The sequence below is a fragment of the Eschscholzia californica genome, unplaced genomic scaffold, assembly GCF_041429995.1.
Source record: "Eschscholzia californica isolate CP2 unplaced genomic scaffold, dmEscCali1.0.p SCAF_2, whole genome shotgun sequence".
In the NCBI taxonomy this organism is placed as follows: Eukaryota; Viridiplantae; Streptophyta; class Magnoliopsida; order Ranunculales; family Papaveraceae; genus Eschscholzia; species Eschscholzia californica.
In genome coordinates, this window is record NW_028238309.1 from 59,273,139 (window position 1) to 59,292,602 (window position 19,464).

Here is a 19,464-nt window from a genome sequence, read left to right on the forward strand (position 1 = left end):
TTTTATGGCTCGTTTAAGGTTACATCAGGGTGGTGTATCATTGGTTATTTCTAATATCAAATTATGTGTGTATCTATCATTATGATGTTTCTATGTGATATAATGTACTCAAATTATACGCTTTAACATATCTAGATTTAAATCATACTCCGTTCAATAAAGAGAAAGGTATGTTATACCCGACCAAAGTGGTTTTCACAACCGGAATAATGGAAGTATGTTGAATGCATGATAATGAATTGAGGATGCAACTCCATCCCTCTCCAAATGGAATCTCAACTACTAAGCCCTAGTCTTTCAACAAAAAACTACTAAGCACTAGTTGCATCTTACCCATTTCTAAGATGGTGATAGTCCCACATTATTTGGGATAAGTCCAGATTTTAAGTTAAAAGAGTGAGACCTATAAGCAAAACAATATTGGTAACCGTCAAAGGTTTGGTCGTCACAAGTGGTATCAGAATTGGTGTTGGAAAGAAGAGACATCAATTCTTTAGGTTCTAATATAAATATTTCGAGTAAAATTATGAATAAAACTTTATCACAAAGAAGTAGTTCCTTGCACATAATTCATCAAACACAAACACAATGTAAATTCCAATTGAACATTTGCATAACTTTGTGACAGTTTTTGACTCTCTCCCTCTCTCTCTCTCTCTCTCTCTAAAATAGTTTTCTTTCTATCATACTTGAAGTACTACTTCCATTTTATAGGACAAGACACAATCCAAACTGCCAACTGTAAAAATAAGAATGTTGAAGAACAAATTTGGTTCACTACCTGATTTCTGACCATGAATCCACTAAATAGCGGATTCCAGGCAGACACAATCCATACTTCAATTACTAGATTTCTTTTTGGGAAAAAAGCTGGGAACAAGAAAAAACTGGCAGACTCCAGGCACAAATTTTATGTGGATTGTCGTGATTCGTGCTTTCAATGATTCTGATCAACTAAATAGCGGATCACGGCAAGCCACATATGATTTATACCTCATTTTTCTTGTTCTCTAGCATTACTCTTCTTTATCTTGATATAGATGCAAAAACAAATTTAGCTTCTTTTATACATGTATGATATACAGATGTAAGAATTGAGTTCACAACTTTGAAAAAATTGATCAAATATTTTCTGTACATTTGTAACGTTTCTATATTATAATACCTTCAAGCCATTCATTTACAAGTTGTTTTCTGCATCTCTCCGTCTCTCTCTCTCCGTATACAACATCGATCCCGCTTCAACCATTGAAAGAAAACCAACCCATTTTATGCAGTTATAATCTATTACTAGAATTCAACAAGTCGGGGAGTTTTATCTTTCCGGAATTGTTTGGGTCGAGCTTGTTAAACTGGTTGCAGATTTGTAATACATCTATTTCATTAATCTTCCCCATTTCTTTGAGTTTGAATATCACGTATTCTGATTTGCTGTAAACATAACATAGATAAAAGTAAGCATAATAAACTTTGTTCTCTATAGATCGCTCACAACATTACTACGTTATCTATTTACTCTAAAATCTACAAGAAAGACAGTGCAGGAATGAAGACTCCATAACAAGAAAATGGCAAAATCAATCCACAAGCGATTTTAACTTCAATAACTTCAATTATCTGTTTTCATGAGAGGTCATTCTCGAGATTTATGGGTAGACCTTGGTGTGTTATATTGTGTGTTCAATGGTCTGATATTGAGTAGTAGGTTCGTTCTTCACTATATTAAGCTTGTGGCGTTGAACCAAAAGGAGGTTTGGGGTGTCATATTCACTAACAACAGTTATAGCCTTCTAAAGAGTAGAGAGACGTAATCTTGTAGAGAGAAAATTCAAAGGTGGTTTACGGTGTTATATTGTTCATTTACAAGCCTTATACAATGACACTCAACTATGTCGTCACAGACTTGGTTACAGGCGAGGAGTCTGCCCCTTCACATCTCTAAAAGACAACTTAAAATACTTCCACCACACCTTTGTGGCTTAGCACTTACGGGAATCGTCATGTTATGATGTTACATCATTCAAATAGATAGTCCTATGAATCTTTGACATACTAATATATAATTTGTCAGTTGGTTTAATTGACTAATTTGTTATATATAATGTATCTTAAAATATGCATATTTCTATATTATGATAGGTAATATAACAATATATGTCGATAAATTGTAAATGGCTCAATCATTCCCTGCCCCACGACCCACTTGATTTAGACTCCTTAAGACTTCCCATTTTTCACCCGCACAACCTTGTCACTCAAGTGCCGTGTTTTTCACCCATATATCGCCATTACGTGGTAAGATAATCATCTTATTGAATTTTCTATTTGTTATTTCTCTTGTTTGTTGACCTAATATCCAGAGCTTCGTAGGATTGTAAATATATAAGGTTTTGCACAAAATCTTGTAGTTAGTAGATGACCACCTATATCTTGCTAGCTAGATAATTAATCATGAAATTCAAACATAGAAACTAATAGTACTTTTTCTCAAATAAGATAAGGAATTATCGAAGAACATACGAAGATTAGAATGACTAACCTCATGAAGCCATTGTGATTGATATCAGCTGCAAAAAGATCCTCAATTGTGATATCTCTATGCAAAACCCAATTTAAACTTCTCCTATTCCTCTTATCAATTCGAAATTCTGCCAAATATAGAAATGCTCGAGCAACGGCAAGAGTCGATAACAAAAGCCAAATTGATGCAAAAAATCTTCCACCCATAGTCTTAAAAGCTCTATCTCCATACCCAACTGTTGTTACTGACATAACTGATAGATAAATTGAATCAACAAAGTCTAATTTCTCAACAAAATGTAAAATCATAAAACCCATTCCAACACATAAAACAACAACCCCAAGTGCTAATCCTACCTTCATTCTAATCCTCATCCTTCCTTTCTCAACATCATAAATGTAGTTTTTAGCTGAGAATCCTTTGTGTTTTTTCTTTCCAACGACACGAATATTCGATAAGATCATATCTTCTTGCAAATCTAAGACATAATTGACTGCCCCACTTAACAATATATCAATAAACCCAAACCCTACTAACACAAAAACACAAGCAAACATTTTTGTAGCAGGTGTTAATGGAGCAATATCACCATACCCAATTGTGCACATAGTAACAATACAAAAATAAAGTGCATCAATCATAGGATGAGTTTCAATACCTGAGAAATTTTCATTATTAAATGAGTAAAATAAAACACCAAGAGATAAATAAAAGACTAGCAATAAAATAGCTTGTCTAATAATAGAACCAGAATCAGATTTGGGTTTTTCAAGTTCTGATTGATGATGGGTAAGATCTCTCATGGCTGCCATAGCAGGTGCAGTTCTAGAACGAGTGAGACCTGGTTTCCTGGTATTTGATAGTGGTGGGTTGACATCATCAGATGAAGAAGGTACTTCTAGGTTATGATGTGAAGAAGGGTTACCATAGATAAAAGGGTCTTCCATATCTTCATAAATAACTTGATTTATACCAACGGATTGAGATGATTTTAATGGGATTTCTTCATTTTGAAGAAGATTTTCGAGATGGGTATTTGATTGTGAGGCTAGAAATGGCTCTTTATCCATGGCAGAAAGTAATCACAGAAGAGGGTAGGGAAAGTGAGTAGAGATTAGAGAGAGGGAGTTGTTTCTTCTGTATTGGATTTGGAGCCGCCTTTTGGGGAAGAAGAAGGAGAGAGAGAGAGAGAGGGAAAAAGACTTTCTCACTCAAAACTCCATGAAGTCGTCTACTAGCACGCTCAATAATTGAAGTAGGTGTATAAATGGGAGACGTCAGATTCCGGGAAAAATGTGTATTCAGTTTCCGACGAATATTCTATTCAGATTTCAGATGCCTACAAACAAACCGGGACCGTTTTAATGTTGGTCATTTTCCGATGAGATAGATATCTCTATCTATCGATGTCCTTGAAAAACTAACAGTCGGTCATACATGTGCTAACAGGTATAGTCACGTGATAACATGGCAAAAAAAATACTAGCAACATTGGCCAATGTGCAATTAATGTACTATTCTAATTTTGGCCCGAACTGTGACCAAATAGAATATTTGGTCTTTGAATATGATTCCGTTAGTCAAGCGGCGCAACAGTCAATAATTTTTTCTCCTTCTATTCTTCGTCTCAGGAGTAATTTTGTCTATCTCTTTATCTCTTGACCGAAAATGAAACAACCCGACCTGGTGATGGGAGGTGACTGATTTTACAAAAACAATATTGTTTGCTTCCTCTTCATTTCTCTTTTCAAATGACTACAACCTGACAACCATCGCTGGCCAACACCATTTGCTTTTCAGCCTTCTCCAATCTATCTCGTTCTCTAATCGATTAGAAATCTTGTGTGTTCAATTGTAATCCATTTTACTGTCATTTCTTTAATTTAAAGAGAAAAACAATTGTGAAGTGAAGATTGATATATTTTCAAAACAATTCAAGATCTTATCTCACTTCAAGCTTTGCAACCCAAAAATAAGTGTTTATATGTTCTCAATCGAGGGGGGATATATTCTTCAACCTATTGTATCACATTTTAGTACCTTTGGTGCTAATTCTTGGTTCTGCTTTGGATGTTAGTATACATCTATATGCTTATTTCACCTATTCATGTCATTTAATGCGACGTAAGGACTTTACAGCTCTTTGTAGAAAAAAAATGGTCAATTGAAGCCGTGAAACTTGATGTCATCTTTGTGTATTATCTTTTATCTTGTGACATGAAATAGGTAGTAGGAAGCATGCTTGGTTGTTGGACTAGATATCCAACGAGATAGTCGGGGTATCAATAATATTCTTCTATTTTTTAGTTCGAATTATCATACTATAAATTTATTTTTCTTCATAATACTCATCTGACTTAATTAAGTAATAAAATTTAGTCTTAAACTTCGAATTAAAAATCTTTTTTCTTTCAAATCTCATCTCTTTCTTCTGGATATACTTTGGAGATAAAAGTAAACATTTCTATATTATAGTAGAGAACTTAAATAATGGAGTACAAACTTTTTTTCTATGTTGAAATGAAAATATAGACTTTTGCTTCTAGAGTGATAAATGGATACAAATATAAAATTCAAAATTGGATAATCATAAATGGGTTACATGAGAAATAGGTATAAGGTAAAGTACATATTAGAGAGAGGATTTTTAGGGTCAATATAACTACAGAAGTAGTGGGGTTAAATGAAGAGGAGTTTGACTTGGAGAGGAATTAAAGTTACTCACCATTAAAAGAACATCCCATGAATAGTTGAGTACATGTAAAGATCTTGGAAGTCAACTTTGACAACCCACAAAAGAAGTCATAATTTTGTAAAGAGTTAAAAGTTGGATTCAACTTTAACCAAAAACCCAAACTTGGTGGATATTAGGACTAAAGATTTATGTGTTAGCTTTATGTTCAAATATCATAGTTTGAACTAGATCATTGAACCAACTAGGTGATTGAAACAATTTCTGGAATGAGAGAAAGAGAGAACTTCACATATTCAACAAAAAAAAAAACTTCGAAGTCTTAAAACACACAAAATGTAGAAAGAATGCCAACTTTTCAGAAACGATTAGGGGTACATTCACAACACAATGGAATAGATACTGACTAATACACCTCAAACGTTCTAATTACCTCTCGAAAAAACGAAGCTCCACCATGGCTTCTTTATGTTTAGTGGAATACCAGGCTACAGCCTTTGCTGAACCAAGAACTTTCAATGCATACTCTAATGCAAATACTGTCTCATCCACCTTAGCATAACCATCTTTACTTTTCATGTCAATTGCAATTCTAGAATCCACTCGGAAACTGAACTCACCAAAAATCTGCAACAAAATAAGCAGAGAAGAAAAGCATAAATAACCCTTCCTTGGAAAAACGTCAACTTCATAAGCTCATACTGTCATTTCTTTTGATTCAAAAAATAAGAGAAATAGAACTTTTTGTTCAATCAAGAGAGTAAAAGTTTAGACCTGTTGCTGAAGAGAAACAGTGATATCTGGGCACATTGCCTGTACTGCCATCATATCAAGTGGTTTTGAATTGTAAAGATCGGTTGCCGCGTTTGCAGCTCCTCTTAGAAATTTCGAACCAGAGGGAAGATCTAGCCGTGCGTGTAGTCGGGTAAGATCAAGGGCAAGTCTTTGGAAATTCCCATGCTGAGTTGTAAATGAAGCAGATGCAAATAAGTCTGCTAAAAGGGCTGATCTGTTATCAGGGCTATGTAAACTGAAGCCATTAAAACTTTGAGACTCATCTTCTCTTTGTAATGTCACTGATTTCTCTCCAAAAGATGCAGTTATGACCGTACCTACAGTTGTAAAAACATATATTCTCACCAAGTTAGTTATGAAGAAACATTTAATTGAGTTCTAAATCAAACATAATCAACCCAACCAAATACAATTGCATACTAGATGACTTAACAATCAGAGGAAATATCAAAATGTCTGATAGAGAATACGAAAGGAAAACTTGTAGGTTATATATCTCATAACAAAGAAACTAAAGTTTCCACAGTTGAGTTTACTGTAGCTTTACCTATGCATCCTGATGCCGAAACATGAGGATTCGAGAGGAAAATATCAAAAGGTTGTACCATTTTCAGTTTACTAGCTTTGCTTCTCCATATATCAATGTTCTTCTTGATGGACATGGCAGTTTTGACAGACAACCCTGGGAGTAGAGCTTGAGGTATTTTTGCAATCTCATCACTGCCAAGCTGTTTGGGGGTCCCAGTATTATGGTGCACACACACGTGACAACTTGAGCCGGAATCCGAAGCAAGAGAAGCCAGATCAATTTCCATCAAGAATGGCACATCCCAGTAAGTCCCAACGTTATCAATGAAAAGCCCAGGCCACACTGCCTCCATAGTCAAATTGTGCTGTGGAAACTGCATTGATACATATTATACGCTAAGAAATGCAAGGATATCTATTAGACCAACTGAGAAACAGCAAATTAGTAAAATGCAGCAAAAATAGTGAAAAAGAAAACGAGCCGAAAGGTTTTGAATTACTAGAGCATGATTACACAGATTTGGAGTACAGAAGTAATAAACTGAGAAAAACAGGGTTTTGCAGATGCGAATAGAGGTGAAGATACACTAAATTATTACTTTTAGGGAATCTTCAAAACTAAGTAAAATGCCCTCCAATTTCATAAGGAACATAAGCCATCGGGATGTTAGTATATTTTTTTATCCTCGGGGGTCCGGCTAATGACTATAACAATTTGATCCTTTTCACCAATTTCATAGCAACCCTTAATACTTGTGTTATTCTTATTGCATACGACAAGATAAATAATCTTCCAGAAAGCTATACTCATTGAATTAATAAACATTTCATTAAATTTTTTAAAGAATATTGTTCTCATAATAATTAATGTGGCCATGGTTGCTTTAAAGATGTTAAGCTCACTTGCCTTGTGATGAAAAACTGCTTTGTTTCGGGGTGACTTCTTATCACCATATAACTCTGAGCTCAAAAGCAATGTATCATTCTGTCCGATCAAGAACTCCGAGCAGAACCCGAGGGCATATAAGGACTTATCACAAATTTGCTTTCCCATGTTCTTAAAAGAAGAGGAATCTGATAATTTAGTCAAACCGCTTTTCTTCATAGAAGTTATTGATTTCTGTATATTAAGTTGGCCCAGAACAGTACCAAACCTGCATACTTCAAACCAAATTACCAGTTAAGATCAAAATTACAGTGATTAGCATAACTAGTTCTAATCTGACAATCCACCCAAAGATGGGGTTATTACATCTTGGCGGCCCATGTATGGATAAAAGAATTTTTTGCGTGACCTTGTAATTCTAAGAAATATTGAGCAACCTAATTAAGGGACGAAAAAAAATGTTTGACCACCACCAGTCACCGACAACCACCATAGACCATCATCTTCTCTTCCACCATCAACCATCGTCACATTCTCCATCCATTACCATCCTCGTCTCCACCTCCTTTTTTGTAACCTAACCCCTCTGATGGTGGCAGCGGTTGACGCAGACAATGAGGTTTCTTCTTCTTCCCCTTATTGAGAAATTCTTCCGTCAATGTATCTATGCAAATCAGAATTACGTATTGTTACTTGCTTTAGCGGAAACAAATACGGTGGATAAAACTAGTTAGTATCCTATCTTCAGATTATAGTTTTCAAGATAAGTTTGGTGTCCGGAGTTCATTTCTACTTAGAAATACTTAACTTATGAGAACCTCACTATCAAATTCTTACATTGATGAAATACCTTAAAATTCTTGAAGCGAAAACACATAAAAGTTATCATAACAAAACATAAAAAGCTTGTAACTTTAGTTCATATAAGATAAGAAGAACAATTTCATTCATGAATTCTATATAGAGATTATCAAAGTAAATCAATAATGGGAAGAAACATGAAATTGTGGGTTTATATCTTTGATTTACCAGTTTTCGCCAAATGGGAAAGTAAGAACGCGTTGAAGAGCAAAACCATCTCCACCTTTAGCTGGATCTACAGCATAAGAAGGAACAAAAGGCATCCACATGAATCTCTGCATGAAATCAATCTGTTTTGACCTTGTTAATTTGGTTCCTCTAGATAACCCTAACGGAATCGTGTTTCCGGGGACTGGTCTAGCTACTCCGTCGACTGTCACTGGTGTCGACATGTCTAAGTCCCAGAATCCACAGTCCATTGCCCATCTTAGTTTCTTCATTCTTCTCTACTTGAATTAAACTCAGCACCAACCCCTCTCTCTCTCTCTCTCTCTCTCTCTCTCTCTACTTCGATGATGGGTTGAACACTTTTAGGTCAGATTGCTTCAAAATTTCTCACTTGCATTTCAAAATTCAAAAGCGTAAGACACTTTAAACCCTAAATTCAGTCTATAACACACACATTGATTTGCTCCAATTGGATTTTTAGGGCTTCTGGCGTTCTAATTTTGAAGCCTAATATCTCTCTCTCTCTCTCTCTGGTAATTAACGGAAGGAACGGACTTTTTTTTTTTTTTGATGATAAGGAACGGACTTGAATATACTAGAAATGATAACTATTCAATAAAGGTCCTTCATTTTTCCATGGGCCTACGTTATGGGAAAATCAACGAAGTTTCCGGGGTAATAAGTTTTGGGTGGAAACAAACTTTTTTTTTTTTGATAATAGCTTTCATAAATAAAATATTCAGTAACCATACAATGTTCAAGTATCATAAGCAACAGTAGGCTACAAGGAATACTTAAAGTTAACTGAAAGGACTAAAAGCAAATAGCATAAGTCGAAGGATGTAATGCAGATTTAGCCAATTGATGAGCCTCTGAATTGCAAATTCGGGGGCAAAATTGTAACTCCACATTGCTACTCCTGATGTCATTACGCAGCATCCCTAATTCCCTAGATAAGCGCCACGGTAACACACAATCTCCTTCAGAGAGCATATCCACCATTGATTTCGAATCCCCTTTTAAGATATATAAGCCCATCGATTACCTGCATGACTGAGGAGGAAATAGGGTTAGAAAGGGATGGGTTCGAGAGACTTACTTCCTGTTTGATTGACCACCAACACCTTTGGAGATCTGGTTCTTTAGATCTAAACACTTTCTCATTTCTGGTTTTCCACCACCACCATAAAAGATAAGTGTAAATTTTCCACTCATCATCTATGGTTTCATTTCTATTCAGTAGTTCTGATAAATTCTTGATGGGATCCATAGTGAGATTTTTGAGCCTGATATCGTTTGTTTTATCTATTAGTTGTTTGAACATTTGACAATCCCCAAATAAATGATCGATGGTTTCCTCTTCCCCTATATTACACATTAGACATGCAGTAGAGATAGTAGTATTAAACTTACCTAAATTGTTAAGTGTTGCAATACCATTATGAAGAACTTTCCAAATGAAGTTTTGAATTTTAGGGTTCATATTTTTTCTTTTCCAAAGTTTGTTCCAAGGAAATTCTTTGATTCTGTCATTAAGAACAGGTCTCTCCCTAATGAGATGATAGAATGATTTAGTTGTAAACCGGCCGGAGTCAATAGGTGTCCATATAAGAGTATCTTCATTGTGAGAAGGGTTTAAATTAATGGAGGTAATAGCCTCAATAGAAGATTGGTCAAAATGTTGAAGTAATAAGTTCATGTTCCAATCTGTATTGTCTATGTTGCGAAGGTGATATACCTTAGTGATATCTGGTTGATGATTATTAATCAGGCTAGGTCTCCTATTGGGCATGTCAATTAACCAAGGATCAGAGCAAATATTAACATGGTTACCATCTCCTATTTGCCACAGAATGTTAGAGGAGAATGTGTCTCTCAAATTTAAAATGGCTTTCCAAACAGGAGAAGCAGGAGAAGAGTTAGATACTGACCAGAAATCTCCTGTTTTAATGTATTTCGAGTTTAGGATTTTCACCCATGTGGCGTCTGGATTAGTAAGATATCTCCAAGTCAATTTTGCAATGAGTGAGTCATTTACTTCTGCTAGAGCTCTTATCCCTAGTCCACCGTGTTGCTTTGAGGAACATATAATTTGCCAGTTGACGAAATGAATTTTCTTCTCATTTTGTGTATGACCCCACCAGAAGCATCTCTCAATTTGTTCCAGTTTGTTGATAACCTGTAATGGTATTTTCTGATAACTGAAAGTATAAGTACAATAGGCACCTAATATATATTTGATTAATATTGTTCTACCTGCTTGAGAAACTAAATTATACTTCCAATCTGATAGACTTTTCTGAAATTTTTCAATAAGCCAGGAATAACTATTAATACGATTACCTGGTTTCATGAGAAAGGATCCCAGATACTTAGCTTGATTGTTCATCATAGGAGCATGGAGGGCATTGGAGAATTGGTTTTTGATATTTTGGGGGACTCCTTTCCCAAAAAGGACGGAAGATTTATCAAAGTTCACCAGTTGGCCCGAGAAGTTAGAATAATATTCGATCAAATTTATAATAGCAGTTAAGTTTTCTGTGGTGGCCCTCCCAAAAAGGATGAGGTCATCGGCAAAAAGTATGTGGGATATACAGGGGCTGTGGGGGGTGATCTTATAACCTGTGTACAGACTATCTTCCTCATATTTATTAATAAGAAGGGAGAGAGACTGAGAGACTAGTAGAAATAGATACGGGGATAATGGACATCCCTGTCTGAGGCCCCGGGAGGCCACAATATTCCCGTAGGTATTACCATTAACCTGTATGCTAAAAGAGGGAGTCGTAATGCATGACACCATGAGATCTAAGAAGAGGCCCGAAAAGTCAGTGGCTCTCAAGACTTGTTTAAGAAAGTCCCAGTTTACTCTATCATAGGCCTTAGCCATGTCAATCTTTAATGAAAAACCTCCTTTCTTAGCTTTAGACTTTTGCATGGAGTGAAGAATTTCCTGGGTCATGATAATGTTGTCCACAATTTGTCTATTGGGGACGAACGCATTCTGGGTCCACATAATGCATTGTTCCAAATAAGGACTAATTCTATTGGCCACTATTTTAGTGATGAACTTGTAAATTGAGGTGCATAGAGATATCGGCCTGAAATTAGTGGCCATACTCGGGTGCTTGACTTTAGGAATGAGGGCCAAAGTAGTTTTGTTTATGGCAGAGTCAATCTTACCTGACCTGAAGGCATTTTGAATATATTTGGTAAGTTCAGGACCTACTATGTCCCAGTTGTGTTGGTAAAAATGACTTGGTATACCGTCTGGACCGGGACTTTTGGTTGACCCCATATTCATTACTACTTCCTTTATCTCCTCTTCTGTCGGCACTCTTGAGATGTAGCCCATTTCAGCTTCTGATATTATATGATATGCATTGAGAATCTCAATAGGTGCCTGGACCACTGGTTCTGCAGTAAATAAGTTCTGAAAAAATGAAATCAAATCATCAGCAATATCTTTTTCGTTCATTGATATATCACCTGATTGAAGGGTTAATTGTTGGATTTTGTTTTTTTGTCTACGGTGGGTCATAGACACGTGAAAAGCCTTAGTATTACGATCCCCGTTATTAGCCCATCGAAGACGAGATCTTTGTTCCTTTTGAGTACGGTGGACCTTGATGGGTCATGAAAATGTCCCATCTACGTCGTTTAATTTAGCCAAGTTAGTCGATTTCGAGTCTTTATTATAATAAAATGGTTGGTTTTCTTGATTAGGTGTCTTTTGCAGAGTTAGGTGTGAAAAATGGTTAAAAACGAGGAAAAGATGCATGAAGGGTATTTTGGTCATTTGGAGTCAAGGGTATTTTGGTCATTTGTCAGTCAACATTTGGTGCACATTTGGTCAACACTCGGGACAGTGTCGGGCACAAATTTGGCGCGCGATACACCAACAGACACGTGTCGGAGGACGGAGGCTGGTGCATCTATATCCCGTGTTCCCGCTGAGCATCCAAGCGCACCCTATAGGCCTGATCCGGTGGAGCGCGTCGCAACTTAACTTGGTGGTCCCGTTCAAACGTTTTAATCTTGACCGTTGGGTTCTGCGTTTTCAAGATCTACGGCTGCTGTGCGTCCGTCCTTTATTCCATTCCCGTGTTACCCGAAGCAACTTAGAATCCGTAGCCCCGATCTCACGTTTTAATCTTAGCCGTTCCCTTCCGCGTGTCCCAGATCCGACGGCTTCCGTAAGTCCCGTGTTTTACACTTATTCCGTGCACCCGAAGTTGGTTAACTTCTATGCTCCCGGACGCGTGTCACTCTCCTGTCCCTCCAGATCCCGCGCTCTTTTCCATCCGACGGCTGCTGAATCATCTCACCCTAATTATCTTATAACCGGGTACACGATAACATCCGGATTTCAACCTTTAAACCCTAGCCGCCAGCTTTTGTCCTTTAAACCCCCATTTTTCCAATTTTAACCCTTCCTTTTATTTATTTTTTACCACTTTAACCCAACCAAAACCCTAACCCTATAAATAAATCCCTTTCTCCTCCATTAGAACCTAGACTTGCAAACCCTCTCAATCTCCCTCTCCTCTTTCAATCCCCTCTCACCTATTTCTTTCTCTCTTTTCTACTACTAAATCTATCTTCTCCATTATTTTTCCATCTTTCTCTACTACTACTTCTTCTATACCACTATTCTTTCTTCCATTAATAGTCTTCTCCTTCTTTCTTCCATATTCTTCTATCATCTTTATCCCCTTTCATCTCTTCTTTCCAACTTCTATCTACATCTAATTTCTTCCTTCTCTTTCTTTTTTTTATTTGGGTGGCAATAAAATAGCTATTACTTAGATTTATTGGAGTACAATTCTTGAACACAAATGGAGCAAATCTTGGATAAAATGGAGATACATGGGAATATGGATTTTGAACATTCTTGGTGATTTCTTTCAATTAATTTTTTAATATTTTCATTTATTTTACAATGTCAAGGAATGTCACTCTAGATTCCATGTATAGTTAATTTAGCAATCTAAGGTTGTAGATGAAACTCATTTTGGATCTTTGTAATACTTGTCTTGATTAATTAAATCCTTTGATGTGCTTTAATGTCTATTGATTGTTTACCTATATGGATTGGATTTTCTTTCCATTACTCATGCCTCATAATTAGATATTTCATACTTTCGTTAAGTTGTTAGATGGAGTATGCTTTTTAGATGATGAATAATAGTTAAGTGATCCGAATCTTTATAAGGAAGACAATTAGAATTAGTGATTATAAAAGTGTTTTATCTAGAACATCATCCGGAATTCAAATAGTTCATTATATTGGATCCCGAGTAAATACAAAAGTGATTTAAGTAATTAAGTGCCTGTTTTATAAAGTGAAATTATGCGGTGGATTTTATAACCTTAGATATCTTTTCATCTCTTTCTTAGATAGTTTAGTTAGTTTTATTTGTTTTCTTATTTCTTACCAATCAATCATCAAATTTATGAGTGGTGTGTGTGTGTGTGTGTGTGTGTGTGTTAGTCTAGGTTAGCTATTGACATTTTGATTATTGGGCTAAACTCGCCGTCAATATCCGAAGTTACCTACCTATTCCTTGGGACGATTTCCCGATTTACAAATTATACTATAACTTGACCCCGTATACTTGCGGGAATAGACCTATTTTTAGGCCTATCAGACCTCTTCAAGGTGAATAATTTGCTCCTGGATATCACTTTCTATACCCAAGGTCTGGTCGGTAGGTTCAGGGGTCTGGATGTCACTAAGACGTTTCTTTAAAATTTTAAGTCTATTAGTAATCATACCAAAAGCAGTTTTACTCCAAGTCGATAAGGTCTGATTGACTTGACACACACGGTCATGAAAAGGACCTGAGCTATCTTCCCAGCTCTTAGTAAAAGTTTCTTCAAAATTGGTATGTTTAGTCCAGTAGACCTCATATCTAGAGATATTATGGAGAATACGACCTACAACTTTGAGTTTGAGTAATATGGGAGAGTGGTCGCTGTTATACCTCGGGAGATGAAATAGACCCGCATGAGGGAAGAGTAAAATCCAACTATGCGAACAAAATTAAAATCGTAATATGTATAAGATTAGAGGAACTGAATTAACAAAAACATTAAAATCACTAGACCAAAGAAGAAGGAGTCCACCACTCCTACCCTGAGCAGGAACCATACAACTTTGATCTAAACCAAAAACACGAAAATTAAAAGAAGAGACAAAGGAACTTTGAGAGATACGAGTCTCAGAAAGAAATACCAATTTGGGTTTGGTAGACCCCAGGAACTGTCTAAGTGTAGCCTTTGTCGGGTCGTTCCCTAATCCCCGACAATTCCAGGCGAAACAATTCATACTTCTGGCGGCATTCTGGGTGCCGTAGCCCTTTCAGTAGTGAGATCAGTGTTACTTGCTTTAGCAGCCCTTTTGTAAGATTTCCTTAAGCGATCAACCCCGTCCCCTTCTAGAGTAACGATAGGAATTTGCTCCATTGAGTTTGTCTGAATTGTTGATGTAGTTGCTGCACTACCTGTATGCATGTTAGTAATGTTATTTGGTTGAGAGTTTATATTAACTCCCCTTACCTGTCCTTCAGTAGTGATAATTTTAGACTTTTTCGCTTGAGAGAGATAGGACAGGAGGTCTCCGAAAGATTCATTTATAGTTGGAATTGGCCTCTGTTGTTCTTCGTTTGCTTCGAGAATGCGTTTTCCACCCTTTGATCCTTCTCCTTCTTGAATAGTTGAAGTAGTAAAAGATTGCATTTCCTTACCTGTACCCCTAGCAGAGAAAGACACTTTGAAAGAATCAGGATAGTTAGGTTTCAAAGCTTTGAGAACCAATGCTTTCTGTTCATCATTAAGATCCCATTTTAGTAAATCATGAAATCGCAGAAGTATAGGACAAAATTTGATGGTATGTCCGACTAAACCACATGATACACAAAACCGTGGTAAGCGTTCGAATCGAAGTTCCACACGGATCAATTTAGTATTGGATAATTTCAAATACCGACTTTGGGGGAGTTTTTGAGTGAGACTGAATTCGATTTTAACCCGTCCATATACACTCCATTTAGTAGCATCTTCAGGTGTTGTTGGACTGAAATTCCCGAGTGATCCGGCAAGACGATTAATGGTAGAACTATTGAGATAACCAAGCGGGATTCCATGCATTTGAACCCAAAAGCGAGCTTTGTCAAATATATGTTCCTCTGGTGCTTGATGAATTTTACATTCCTCCAGAACCACTAATTCTTCTGCTATAGACCATGGTGAACTCTCGATAGCCAAACCTAATTCACTCGATGTCTCAAAACGAATTAGGAACTTGTTGTCCTGGAGATCTGTTAGAGCAAATTTGTTTGGTCCTTGAATAACCCTACTGAGTTTCATCATAGCGTGGTTTATCTCGATTTTTCTGGAACTAAAAAACTTGAGAACTCCCCTCTTATTGTTCTCAGCGAAAGAACTGATTAAGTCTGTTCCTTCGACCGTGACTGGTGGGAGATCCTCCGTGGTGAGTGCGGCAAAATGTTGGATAAATTGTTCATTGGAAGAAGACATTGTTGCAGAAAGATTAAACTAGAAGAAGACGAAATCGAAGATGGAATGAGACTAATCTCAAGATGAAAACCTCCTGAAGAGAACCTAAAATAATAAGAAAAAGGAAAAAACTGCAAAAAACCGCATAAGAAACTGCCTAAAACCGACTCTACATGATCGGTAACCACCCAATAACCAAGCTTTTTGAACTGCCGCAAAAGGGGCGATTAAGGGATATCCATAACAAGTCAATCAAAACTGAAATCTAGGGCAGAACTCAATACTCAGTTGAGGTTTTTGTTTCCTCCAAACATCACCTTTTCAGTTTTTTAGTTTTTTCTTCTTCTCCTCTACCTCAACTAAAATTACGGCATTCTCCACCGGATTCCGGCAACTTCTACCATTAATGCAGACGACCCTCTATCACTCTTCATCCCTTTCTCCCTCTTTCTATCTTCATCCCTTTCTTCTTCTCTCTCTTTCTCTCCTCTCTCTCTCTCCTCTCTCTCTCTGCTCTCCTTTCTCTCTTCTCTCCTTTCTCTCTCTCTCTCTAAAAGCACAATCCGAAATAATCAAGAACAAATGGAAAGAAAGAGAATTGAACCTGACAAAATCGGAGACAATGGGACTATCCCCAGTTGAAGATTTAGCTTGAAGAAAACGAACTCGTTGTGAAGAACGAATACCTGACAAAATCAGAGACAATGGGACTATCCCCAGTTGAAGATTTAGCTTGAAGAAAACGAACTCGTTGTGAAGAATGAATATTCAAAAATGTCATTATCTGGATTTCGTAAGGTTTTAGAGAAGAAAAAGGAAAAATTCCAAAACTAATAACGACAACCATGAAATTGCGGAATCGAACACTAAAATGGAACCCTAATTGACGTCCTAAAAGGCGATTTGAAACTTGGTAGCAACTTGCCATTATTGTTTTCAATAGAAAGAAAAGAATTTAAGGAGACAAGTAAGAGATTCAGAACAACAGAATTCCATTTGTTGTTGTTGTTGTGTTGTTAGAAAATTCTGGTGTGAGAATGGAAGGAATTTGGAAGTATTTAATACTTAGGGTTAGCTTCCTTTTTATCTTAGTCGAAGGTTCTTCTTTTTCGGTCGTTTGAAAAAAAACCCAGACGAAGGTTCCGACGATGGGACCATTCCCTTCGCCGGAATTTAGAGAGAGAGAAAGGAGAGAAGAGAGAGAGAGAGGCAGAAGAGAGAGAGAGAGAGAGAGGAGAGAGAGAGAGGAAGAAAGGGGTGAAGATAGAGAGAGGGAGAAAGGGATGAAGAGAGATGATGAAGTCGCCGGTCGTCGCAGGCAACATCTGGCCGACGACTTCTGAGGTGCGTTTGGTTTGCATTTTTTTTATTTTGCACCGTGTTCCCCGTAAATTTTGCTGCTTTCCCACCGATCAAACTTTAGAATTTTTTTTCTCTTGCTTCAAGAAGTTCTCAAGAAATCAAAACCAGAGCTTGAAACTTGAAATTAAACAGAGTTTGAAAGTTGGAAATCAGAACTAGGTCAAACTTTGAGTTTTTCTTCTTTTGCTTCAAGTTCGGATTTATGTGGAAAATAAACTTTTTCGACAAAGAAGAGACAAAGTAATTAGAGAAAATAAGAAGAGAGGAGAAGGTAAAAATTTTTTAGTTAAAGTCGTCGACCGAAAATTGTCGGTCGCCGACTGAAATTGGAGAAGAAAAAGATGGACATTACCTTTAACCATATTTGGTCAAATTGTTAGGACCAAGTCATGGAAGCAAAACACACATTTAATAAAAAAAAAACACATTCTCTTTAAAAATTCTAAAAAAAATAAAGCAAGAAGGGGATATTTAATATTGAGAAAGAAAATAAGATATATTTGAAATGTTTAAAATTATGGATTTTAAAATCGAGATACAAGATTAATACATTTTATATTTGTTATATAGAATTGTATTTTTAAAATTATTAAATAAATGTTCCTGAATCTAACTTAAATATCTTCTCTCTCTTTTTTTGTTGAAAGTAAATATCTTCTCATTTGGTATTTCTAAATTATTGGTCGGATAAATAACGTAACCCCATTTTATTTGGGATGAAATTAGGCATACAAAAGATTTTTATAGGTGGCAGATTTATAATTAAGTAACTTTTAAAGGTTTATTCTATGTAGGTTTAAATGATCATTAATTTAAGGAGAAATTGTAGGACAAATGAATCCACCTTGAAAAGAGATGCTTTAACATCAACGGTTAGGAGAGATCGAGTTCATACTTGAGTCAGACTTCTTTTTTTATTAATTTTTTTATTTGATTTTCAAGTAGTTATAAAGAAGATAAAATTGTGTTTATCGAAGATAATATTGTACAATAAATAAAATTGTTAAAGTTTTATAATTAGAAAATTTATTAAATTACAAATATAATACAATAATCTCTTTTATTAAAATAATTTGAAAGTATAAATTCTATTATAGTTTCATTGTACAATAACATAAAAGTAATTAAATAATAAACTTTATTAATTTTTAATTGTACAAATATAGATAGTTTATTAATTAATTACTATCAAAATACAATTTTAATAAAATTTATATATTTTTTTTAAGATATATTTTTATAATTGGTTAGATACCATTTGGATGTGAAATTAGGAAAGTGGTGGTTTTGAAAACCAATGATGTCATGGAGGTCTCAAAGAAGACATCTCCCGATCTTCCAATGATTTTTATGAAAAACTAGATGAACAAGACATCCTCTAACCTTTAAATAATTTCTTATGAAACTTGCATCAACAAACATCCCCACTCAAATTGGATAGACAAAAGAACCCAAGTAAATGGTAATTTCTAAAATTGAGTAGATGAACAACACACAACACAAGTATTTCTAAGTTTTTCCCTATAAATACGTGGGAGACATGGGTTACTGTAGATCACACTAATTTTCTCAACTATAAGGGAGTGTTTATCTTTGAAGATACTGTATATCAGGTTTTTGAAGGTTATTCATACCTTTTACATGACATTTTAACTAATGAGAAAGAAGGGTTTAAGTTGTGGTAAATGGTAATTTCTAAAATTGAGTAGATGAACAACACACAACACAAGTATTTCTAAGTTTTTCCCTATAAATACGTGGGAGACATGGGTTATATCTAGTAACTCTATAAATTATAAATTTTTAATATTTTTATAAATTTTATTTCAGTAAAGATTTATCTCAATTTAAAAAAGTTATATAAAAGTTAAATTTTATAATGACAAATTTATATTAATATTGATAAATATATATATTAAAAAAGTATAAGTTTTATTATAATTGTATTTTGGTAATAATTAATTAATAAACTATCTTTATTTGTACAAATATAAAGTTTATTATTTAATTATTGTAAAATGAAACTGTAATAAAACTTATACTTTAAAATTGTTTTGATAAAAGAGTATATTGTATTATATTGTAGTTTAATAAAAAAAAATTATTATAAAACTTTAATAGTTTTATTTA

The 19,464-nt window shown here is 35.4% G+C and overlaps 2 protein-coding genes across 4 annotated transcripts; both read right to left on the reverse strand.

The window, feature by feature from the left end:
- Positions 1–1,037: 1,037 nt before the first annotated feature.
- Positions 1,038–3,968, reverse strand: LOC147559692 (two-pore potassium channel 5-like). Of its 2 annotated transcripts, XM_086661590.1 has the most exons (3): positions 3,180–3,760; positions 2,540–3,050; positions 1,038–1,431 (listed from the first exon to the last, which is right to left on the reverse strand). In XM_086661590.1, exons 1-3 carry the CDS (start codon positions 3,589–3,591, stop codon positions 1,278–1,280), a joined length of 1,077 nt encoding a protein of 358 aa, XP_086517716.1. In that variant the 5' UTR covers positions 3,592–3,760; the 3' UTR covers positions 1,038–1,277. The 2 variants fall into 2 exon arrangements, with proteins under 2 accessions (XP_086517716.1, XP_086517715.1); XM_086661589.1 differs by having other exon boundaries at positions 2,540–3,968.
- A 1,515-nt stretch (positions 3,969–5,483) lies between these two features.
- Positions 5,484–9,079, reverse strand: PDE320 (pigment defective 320). 2 transcript variants are annotated; one of them, XM_086661592.1, is made up of 5 exons: positions 8,452–9,079; positions 7,444–7,697; positions 6,556–6,910; positions 5,988–6,325; positions 5,484–5,840 (listed from the first exon to the last, which is right to left on the reverse strand). In XM_086661592.1, exons 1-5 carry the CDS (start codon positions 8,498–8,500, stop codon positions 5,643–5,645), a joined length of 1,194 nt encoding a protein of 397 aa, XP_086517718.1. In that variant the 5' UTR covers positions 8,501–9,079; the 3' UTR covers positions 5,484–5,642. The 2 variants fall into 2 exon arrangements, with proteins under 2 accessions (XP_086517718.1, XP_086517717.1); XM_086661591.1 differs by having other exon boundaries at positions 7,444–7,690; positions 8,452–9,045.
- Positions 9,080–19,464: the final 10,385 nt, after the last annotated feature.